Source organism: Gracilinanus agilis, unplaced genomic scaffold (genome assembly GCF_016433145.1).
Source record: "Gracilinanus agilis isolate LMUSP501 unplaced genomic scaffold, AgileGrace unplaced_scaffold22770, whole genome shotgun sequence".
In the NCBI taxonomy this organism is placed as follows: domain Eukaryota; kingdom Metazoa; phylum Chordata; class Mammalia; order Didelphimorphia; family Didelphidae; genus Gracilinanus; species Gracilinanus agilis.
This window is the reverse complement of record NW_025354437.1, coordinates 1-8,939: the sequence shown is the minus strand read 5'-3', so window position 1 is coordinate 8,939 and position 8,939 is coordinate 1. Positions and strand designations below refer to the sequence as shown.

The 8,939-nt window shown below is 56.8% G+C and overlaps 1 protein-coding gene across 1 annotated transcript; it reads left to right on the top strand.

Annotated features, from left to right (window-relative positions):
• The first annotated feature begins 4,380 nt into the window (after positions 1–4,380).
• Positions 4,381–8,006, top strand: PRPF31 (pre-mRNA processing factor 31). Its single transcript, XM_044683485.1, has 13 exons — positions 4,381–4,572; positions 4,666–4,726; positions 5,300–5,383; positions 5,471–5,568; positions 5,826–5,932; positions 6,120–6,289; positions 6,371–6,528; positions 6,769–6,858; positions 6,944–7,071; positions 7,153–7,225; positions 7,305–7,433; positions 7,522–7,620; positions 7,810–8,006. The coding sequence occupies exons 1-13, from the start codon at positions 4,396–4,398 to the stop codon at positions 7,933–7,935; spliced, it is 1,500 nt and encodes a 499-aa protein (XP_044539420.1). The 5' UTR covers positions 4,381–4,395; the 3' UTR covers positions 7,936–8,006.
• Positions 8,007–8,939: the final 933 nt, after the last annotated feature.

Genomic DNA, 8,939 nt, shown 5'->3' with positions numbered 1-8,939 from the left:
GCAAACGCGCGGAGGCGGAAGGTGAGGGGCTGAGGTGTGCGAACAATCTGGGACCAGGACCGAGGGGCTCTGTACCGCGGCCTAGGGAGTGCCTGCAGTGCTGGAGGAGGGTGGGGGGACTTGGAGGCAGGCAGACTGCCCCCCTTTCCAGTAGTACTGGAGCAGGGTGGGGACAGGTATCTAGGGGAGGTGGGAGGAGGCATTGGGGCAGGACGCCCCGCCCCCCTCCCCGCAGCAGCCCAGGCTGAGGGCCTGCACCAGGATGGGGGTGGTGGGGTACTGGGGAGAGACCGTGGAGACGTTGGCCACACTTGGAAAAGGGCCGAGGATGATTCCGATTTTGGACACCTTGTTGGGTTGCAAAGACCTTGACAGAGAGGGAAGTTTAGGGAGGAGCAGGTTAAGAAGAAAAATAGGAATGTTCTAGTATGGGAGCAGCTAGTTTTCAGATATAAGGGACCTTGTTTTACAGATGAGGAAACCGAGGCCTAGCTCAGGGTCTCCCAGTGAAGTCAGTGGGGTAGCCAGGATTCACCCCCCAGTTTTGGTGGTCCTTTGAAGGAAGCAAGGGGGTTCCTGAAGTGGAAGTGAGAAAGGAGAGCGCACCAGGTAAAGGGCACAGTCTGTGCAATGACTCAGAAGTGGGGGACAGTGATCCCTCACTTATCCAGGAGTTATGTTCCAGGACCCCCCCACCCCCAATAGGTGAAAATCCATGAAGTATCTGGAGAGGGAGAGCAAACAGATTGATGCTATAGTCACTGAGCTGGGATAGAGGATATAGGACTGTGGTTGCTTTTCATTCCATGAGCCAATAGCGTGCTGTGTACAATCTCATGTTGGCAAAACTGTGCAAGTAGTAGTGGTGTACTGCATTTCCATTGTGTACAATATGGTATTAATCTGCAAAATCCTGATGTATAGTAAAACTCCGATACAGAATTGGATTTTTTTTTTAAACTGGGTACAGTGAAGCTGTAATAAGTAAACTGCAATGTAGAGAGGGGGTTGTGTAGTTTATAGGAATTGAGGCTGGACCAGCCCCAATTTGGCTGGATTGATGTGGAAGTTTGTAAACCTCCTACCATGGGAATGGTGGAAGTAGCAAATTTGGCATGAAGCCGGTTTGACTGGCACTTAGTGGCCAATCCTCCATCATAGCTGACACAATGCACTTTACGTGCCTTATCTCACTGGATCCTCACAGCAAACTTTTGAGGTAGGTGGTATCACCCCCATTTTACAATAGAGGAAACTGAGGCTGGCTTTTGATTTGCCAGGACCACACAACTAAGTGTGAATTTGAATTTGGATTTGAATGTGGGTTTTCTTGACACTATGCACTACACTCCTTAGCAACTCAGAGTTGTTTGTATTCAAATTTGGCAAAGGGATGGGTCTAGGAGAGTTAATCTGTTCTGGTTTGTGCTTTGAGATCATCTGGAGATGCCCAGCAGACAGATGGTGACTTGGATTATATCCCAGGAGAGATTGTATTTCAGGATGCAGGAGCCAGAGATGAGGATAGAGATGGTAGCTGAGACAATCCCTGAGATAGAGAGAAGAGAAAAGGTCCTAAAAGCCTTGGGCAACATGTAGGAGAGGAAGAAGGTGGGTGGAATTCTTGAGGAGGAGCTGCCTTAGGGAGTGTGAGAAAGAGCCAGTTAGGGTCAAAAGTTGGCCATTCAGCTTTGATGGTCCAGTAGATTTATGGCAAACTCGGTAGACACTTGTGCTATTTCTTCCTGTGGCAAATAGCATCCTATGAGTAAGAACAGAGAAAGCAGGTGGTTGCCAGGATAGGGTCCGAATGCTGAAAAATAAACAGGGGTCTGTGGGGCTAGGCAGGCAGCTCTTTATTATAGTTAAGAGGCAAGCTATTAAGGCAATTAGATCCATAAGTCAAAATAACATGTACTGGTGAGACATCTGCCTGCAAGATGACATAAAGATGTTTTGTTTATGGAGGGTTGGTACTAGAGGTCTAAAACTTTCCCAGAGACAGAACAAAAACATCTCTAGAGGCTTACGAAAACACTTCAGAAGGAGCCTTGAACATGTTCCAGATAAGATACTTGCAGCTTATGTTAAATAAGGCTTTAGCCTTAGAGAGAACACAGAGGTGTCTTCTGTGAGAATTACTCATGACTTCTTTCTCCCTGGGTCAGATCCTAACATTTTTTCATGGCTCTTTTCTCACTGGGTCAGACCCCAACATCTCTTTGATCCTATCATGCCAGCCCAAAGGGCTGAGGTTGGGTCAGGGATAAGTGGTGATAAGCAAAGGAAGTGGGGGAAGGCATTCAAGGACCAAGCACAATGGGGGAGCTGGCTTCATCAGTGGAGAGTCCTGGATATAAAGGACAGAAAAGGCAGGAAGGACAGGAAGAGATGGAGAGACTTCCCTTTTCAAGGAGAACAAAAGCAAAGAGCAGTAAGACAGAGGGAGAGAGAGAAGGATCAGAGAGGGGCCCATGGGTTGGAGAGAGAAGCTCTGGAGCTCAGGATTCAGGAAGGAAGTCCAGCCATGGCAGAGGGTAGGATCTTAGCCTGTTCATCTCCAGTGGTGGCAGAGGTGAAGAGGAATTGTGGGAACTGAGATTGGGGGGAAAAGTAGAACTTCTGAGCAGGCATCAACACGTATATTCAAATGCTTTCAGAAAGGGGGAAGATGGAGGAGAATAAGATCTGAATGCTGGGGTGGGGTGGGGAGGCTCCTTGAGGGAAGGAGCCCAAGAAAGTGACCCTTAAAGGAGAGAGGCTGCTGGTGGGGTGGCAGTGGAGGGAGGAACAAGGAGGGGGCCTCTTCCTCCTTCTGACCAGGGAGTCTGTGTGAGGTAGAAAAGGATGAAAGAAGAGGTGGAGGCAATGTGCCAGCAACAAAAGAGGTCAGGGCTGGAGTGGGCAGAGGTGGCTTGCAACACTGGCAGGAGACTGAATCCCAGCTAGAAGGGAGAAGGAGGAGGTAGGAGTTTGCCCCCTGTAGGTCCAGGGAAGGCCCAGTCGTGCTTTCCAAGATCCTTTAATGACATAGCATCATCAGCCCATTTTCCCTCCAGATATCATGGAGATGGGGTACCTTAGGGTCCCTAGGGAAGGGCTTAGCTGGACTGACCCTCTAGATCATTTAGTTGTTGGGCCTTATCTTGAAATGGTAAAGGCTGACCCATAACCAGCTGTTGGAACCTCCATGTGAGCAGCCCAGCTTGGGGCCTTGAAGGTCTGATGGGGATAGCATAAGGCTGAGTGCCTATAGCTGCTACAGACAGCAGTGGGTTCTGGGGCATGGGGGCTTCCATCCCTACCTCAGTGGCATCTTCACCTGTCTCCATCCTAACTGCCCCTACGTAGATCTGTCTGCTTCCACGTTTCTCCCTCCATCCCTCTGGTCCGTCATCTGTCTCTGCAGAGACCCTTGTCTCTGCCGCCCTGCCTCCAGACCCGATTCCCTCCCACATTTTCTGCCCATGCTGTCTCTCTGCTTTGATTTTTTTCCTCATTATTCCATGGATCTGTCTCTCTTAATGTCAGCCCTTTTCTTTCTCTTTCCATGTTTTCAACTGATCTGTGTCTCAATCTGCCTCCTAAATGTCCCTCCCTTGACTGTACCAGCCTCAGACATTGAGCCTGTTTCTTCATTTATCTCTCCCTCTCTATTGTTTCTGCATCTTTCTCTGCCTCATGTGTATGTGACTTTCTGTCTGCATCACTTTTGGAGTTGTTCTCTCTCTGTCACTGAGTGTTTCTCTTTGTCAGTCTTGCTGTCTCCCTCAGTGTCCTGCCAGCCCCTCACATTCCACCAGCCTTTGTGGCAGTCTCTCTGGGGCAGGGGTGTCTGGTGGAACAGGTGCTGCCTTGGGAAGCCAGTGTGTTGGAATTCCAGCTCTGCCTTTGACTTTGGGCAAGTCTTTGTCCTAGGCCAGAGTTTCCTTCCCCTAACAAGGAGGTTGTTGATGTGATCTCCAGGGTCCTTCCAGCTTGAAAATGCTCTGGTTTCTCCTCATTTCCATGTCCAGTTATGTTCGTCTTTGTCTCTTCCTGTCTATCTCTAGATTGGAGAGTCCTCCTGCCTCTGAAGTTCCCCTTGAGCCTTTGTGACACCCCTCTCCCCCAGCTTCTCTATGGCTATTTGGGACCACCCTGTCCTTCGACCCCAGGCTAGAAGCTCTTGTCCCAGCACCTGGCTCTTACCAAGGGCTCCCCGTTCTCAGTCACCAGGCCCTGAGCCTCAGGCCCAGCCTCGTCTGGCTCAGAGGATCTCCTAACCTGGGGAAGGAGCACAGGCTCAGATGCCCAGCTCCTCCCTGCCTGTGGGGTTTGGGTCAGGTGGCCCTCAGGCCTCTCCTGTCTTTGGGCTACTTGATTCTGACTCCTGGGGGTGTCCTAGGCCCCAGAATGTCGCTTGCGGATGAGCTCCTGGCTGACCTGGAGGAGGCAGCCGAGGAGGAAGAGGGCGGGAGCTTTGGGGAGGAGGAGGAAGAACCTCCCATTGAAGATGTCCAGGAGGAGATGCAGTTGGACCTCTCCGGGGACTCAGTCAAGAGCATCGCCAAGTTGTGGGACAGCAAGATGGTGAGTGGGTAGAGGTGGTGGGCAGGGGCCCAGGGCCCAAGACCAGAGACCCTAAGCCCAGGACCAGCTCTCACTGGAGTCTTCTTCCCTTAGTTTGCTGAGATCATGGTGAAGATTGAGGAGTATGTCAGTAAACAGGCCAAGGCTTCTGAAGGTACCTGGGGCTTTGGCATCTCCTGTCCCGTCGGTTATTCGGCCCTTCCCTGAGCCCTGACAGTCTGTGGAGCACATGGGGCAAGGTGCTGGATTTGGATTCCAGGAACTGGAGTTTGAATCCTGCTCTGGGCACATAACCTGTGGGCCACCTCAGACCAACCACTTCTCCTTTCATGACTGCTAGGGTATGAGGCTTGGTGGCCTCTGTAGCCTCATGGCCCTAACTCCAGGCTATGCTGTAGCATCATGCTGGAACCCCAGCATGGAGCAGCCAGAACCCTTTTTTCCACAAAGGTTCTCAATGTTCACTGCCCCCAGGGGTGCTGAGAGCCTTAGGCCAAGCCCCTCATTTCACAGAAGAGGACCCTGAGGGAGTCTACAGAGATGGAGACCTTCTGTTCTTCCCTGGGGGGAGGGAGATATAGAACCAACCTGTGAGTTCCAGTAGCTCAAATTCCTCTGTTGGCCACATCTGCAGGGGAGGGTGGGTGGCCCACTGAATTCTGGGTCCTCTGGAGTGTTTCCTCTGCTGCCCAGCTGAATACCAGCTGACCTCAGGGTCTCTCCACAGTGACCGGGCCAGTGGAGGCAGCCCCTGAGTACCGGGTCATCGTGGATGCCAACAACTTGACTGTGGAGATTGAGAATGAGCTGAGTGAGTGAGTGAGCAGGCGAGGGAGGGAGGGAGGGAGCGAGCAAGCAGTTGGGGGGCCTCCACCCACTGCCCTCTCCTCTCTCTCAGATATCATTCACAAGTTTATCCGGGACAAATACTCAAAGCGCTTCCCTGAACTCGAGTCTCTTGTCCCAAATGCCTTGGATTACATCCGGACGGTTAAGGTGAGTGGGCCAGGGAGGCCCCCCAGAGTGGGTAGGGGGAGAGAGACAGACAGAGAGGCAGGAGAAGGAGAGAGAGAGGGAAGGAGGGAGGGAGAGGGAGATGGAATATTGCTGTGGTCTGAGAGTGGGGGGAGGTGGGGAGCCTCGGGCTTGTCCTAAGGGAGCGCCTCCCATGAGGGAGGAGATGTGGGTCAAGCAGAGGCAGAGACAGTCCTGCCTGTCCCTTGACCCTCCATGTCTGCCTTCTTCACCCTAAGGAACTCGGAAATAGCCTGGACAAGTGTAAGAACAACGAGACCTTGCAGCAGATCCTCACCAACGCCACCATCATGGTGGTCAGCGTGACGGCCTCCACCACACAGGGGTACGTGCAGGGCCTCCGCCAGTGACTGGGAGGGAGGACCAGTCAGGTCCGTGTTCACAGGGATGCTCTGTGGGCAGAGGGGTTCGGGTCCCCCCCATCGTCCAGCTGACCTGTCCATCGTGGTTGGGTCCCTCACAGCCTGGGGGGGGCAGGGCCGGGTACAGAGCTGATGTTGGGGGCCCCCCAGGCAACAGCTGTCTGAGGAGGAGCTGGAGCGCCTGGAGGAGGCCTGCGACATGGCCCTGGAGCTGAACGCCTCCAAGCATCGCATCTATGAGTACGTGGAGTCCCGCATGTCCTTCATCGCCCCCAACCTCTCCCTCATCATCGGCGCCTCGGCTGCTGCCAAGATCATGGGTGAGGCCCGGGACCCCTGGGAGAGGGCAGCGGTGCTGAGGGGGGGCTCCCGCCTGCCTGACGGCCTCCTGCTCTGCCCAGGTGTGGCCGGGGGCCTGACCAACCTCTCCAAGATGCCGGCCTGCAACATCATGCTGCTCGGGGCCCAGCGCAAGACCCTGTCGGGCTTCTCGTCCACCTCGGTGCTGCCCCACACGGGCTACATCTACCACAGCGACATCGTGCAGTCCCTGCCCCCGGTGAGCGCCCCTCCCTCCGCCCCCCAGCTGCCAGGCTGGCCTGTGCCCCCCTCTCTCTTAGTAGCTCCATTTCACAGATGAGGAAATGGAGGCCCAGAGCCTTGAAGCCCCTCCTCCGGCCTGGGCTTCAGTCTTCCCCTCTGTACAGTGGGGCTCGGACAGCTCTGGGCTTGTGACCTGGGCCCAGGGCCCAGGTCAGTCCTGTCTGTGTGCGGTGACCAAGCGTGGCCCTCCTCGCAGGATCTTCGGCGCAAGGCAGCCCGCCTGGTGGCAGCCAAGTGCACCCTGGCAGCGCGGGTGGACAGTTTCCACGAGAGCCCGGAGGGGAAGGTACAAGGGGGGGCCGCCCATCCTGCTACGGGAGGGGCTGGGGAGGGGGAGGGGAGGCCGGCGCTGACTCCCGCCCCTTCCCCAGGTGGGCTACGACCTCAAAGACGAGATCGAGCGCAAGTTTGACAAGTGGCAGGAGCCCCCGCCCGTGAAGCAGGTGAAGCCGCTGCCCGCGCCCCTGGACGGGCAGAGGAAGAAGCGCGGGGGGCGCAGGTGAGGACCGGGCTGGGCGAGGGTGCTGGCCTGGGGACTGGCTCTCCTTTCGCTGACCCCGCCCCCTGTGCCCCTCCCCAGGTACCGGAAGATGAAGGAGCGCCTGGGCCTGACCGAGATCCGCAAACAAGCCAATCGCATGAGCTTCGGAGAGGTGAGCCCCGCCCCCGGAGGGGGAGGGGGAGGGGCGGAGGGGGAGGGGCGGGGGCGCTCACCGAGCCTTGTCTCCCCAGATTGAGGAGGACGCCTACCAGGAGGATTTGGGCTTCAGCCTGGGCCACCTGGGCAAGTCGGGCAGCGGGCGCGTGCGGCAGACCCAGGTCAACGAGGCCACCAAGGCCCGCATCTCCAAGACGCTACAGGTGCTCGGCATGCGGGGGGAGCCCCGGGGAGGGCTGGGGGAGGGCTGCGGGCAGGCCTGAAGCCAACTCGTTCTCTTCCTCCCCACAGCGGACCCTGCAGAAGCAGAGTGTGGTCTACGGGGGCAAGTCCACCATCCGAGACAGGTCCTCTGGGACGGCATCCAGCGTGGCTTTCACCCCTCTGCAGGTACCCCCCAGTCCAGCGTGGCCCAGGGAACCGTGGGAACTCCCAGGGGGGCGGGGCGGCGGCTTGTTTTGGCCCAGAAGTAGCGGAGTGGAGGGGAAGGGCTGCCCTCTCCCAGCGGGAGGGCCACGAGGGCGGAGGGTGGGTGGGGTTGGCTCAGCCTCCTCAGCCTCCCTCCCACTCCCTCCTCAGGGCCTGGAGATCGTGAACCCACAGGCGGCTGAGAAGAAGGTGGCAGAGGCCAACCAGAAGTACTTTTCCAGCATGGCCGAGTTCCTCAAGGTCAAGGGGGAGAAGAGTGGGGTGCTGTCCACGTGATGGAGCCCCCCTTTAGTCCCTTTTGTAATTTTTAATGAAAAGTTAAAAACCAAATAAAAATGTTGACTAAACAGGGAAGCGATCTTGTGTATGGGAAGTGGTGGACGGCTCTGACCTGCTTCCCTACTGGTGGCACGAGATCCCATTTCACAGAAGGGGAAGCTGAGGAGCAGGCGGGGCTGCCTTTGGTCCCTGGGCCAATCAGGCCGCTTCCCCTGCGGCCTTTCCGCCCATTGGCGGAAAGGGATGATTGACTACTACTCCAGCCAGCGGCAGGCGGGGAAGTCGCGGCTCTCGGGCCCATTGTCCAATAGAAGCCGAGCCCTGGCTCTTGCCTAAGTGACAGGCCACTGGGCTCCCGATCCCGAAGCCCCAGGCGAGACCTGGTCTTCGTCAGGGAAGAGGAAGGGTCAGTCTCCGGGAAGCCTGGACAAAATCGTTCGCTTCGGCTCGCCGCTCGACCAATTGGCCGTCTGTGAGCGCGGAGCTGCGGGGGTGGGGGTGGGAGCACTGACGGCACTGGCAGCCTGGGAACGCCTCCGAGCTCCGGAGGCGGGGCGGGATTCAGAGTTGGCCAATGGCAAGGCCGCTATTGTCTGACGGACAAGTCAAGCCTCACACTGCCGTGTTGTTGTCCATGGGGGGTAGGGCCGGGGCCAATGAAGCTCTACCCAGGCTCCCCTCCTTGGCCAATGGCAGGAGGGCAGAGAGCTACCTCGAGCCCGTGAAACTTGGCCCAGGCTCTGACTGATGCCGCTGGCTCCGCCTCCGCTCCCTTAGCCAATGGGGCAGAGGTGGGGCGGGGAGAGCCAACGCCAGCCTATGGGACCGCGACGGCTGCCTGATTGACGTGCTTGTCCTCGCGCCGGCGTGTTGTGCCCGGAGGGGTGGGAGTCTGGAGGGAGGGGACAGGAGGCGGGCCGGGCTCTCTGATGCCCAATAGGCGGCGGCCGTCTGAGGTTCGGCCAATAGCGCCCGGGCTCAGCGGCGCGGCGCGGCCAATG

Coding starts and splice junctions, on each gene's coding strand:
- PRPF31 (XM_044683485.1), top strand. CDS start 4,396: ATGTCGCTTGCGGATGAGCTCCTGGCTGACCTGGAGGAGGCAGCCGAG. Junction 5,933..6,119: donor ACGGCCTCCACCACACAGGG/GTACGTGCAGGG, acceptor GGGGCCCCCCAG/GCAACAGCTGTCTGAGGAGG. Junction 6,859..6,943: donor ACGAGAGCCCGGAGGGGAAG/GTACAAGGGGGG, acceptor CCCCTTCCCCAG/GTGGGCTACGACCTCAAAGA.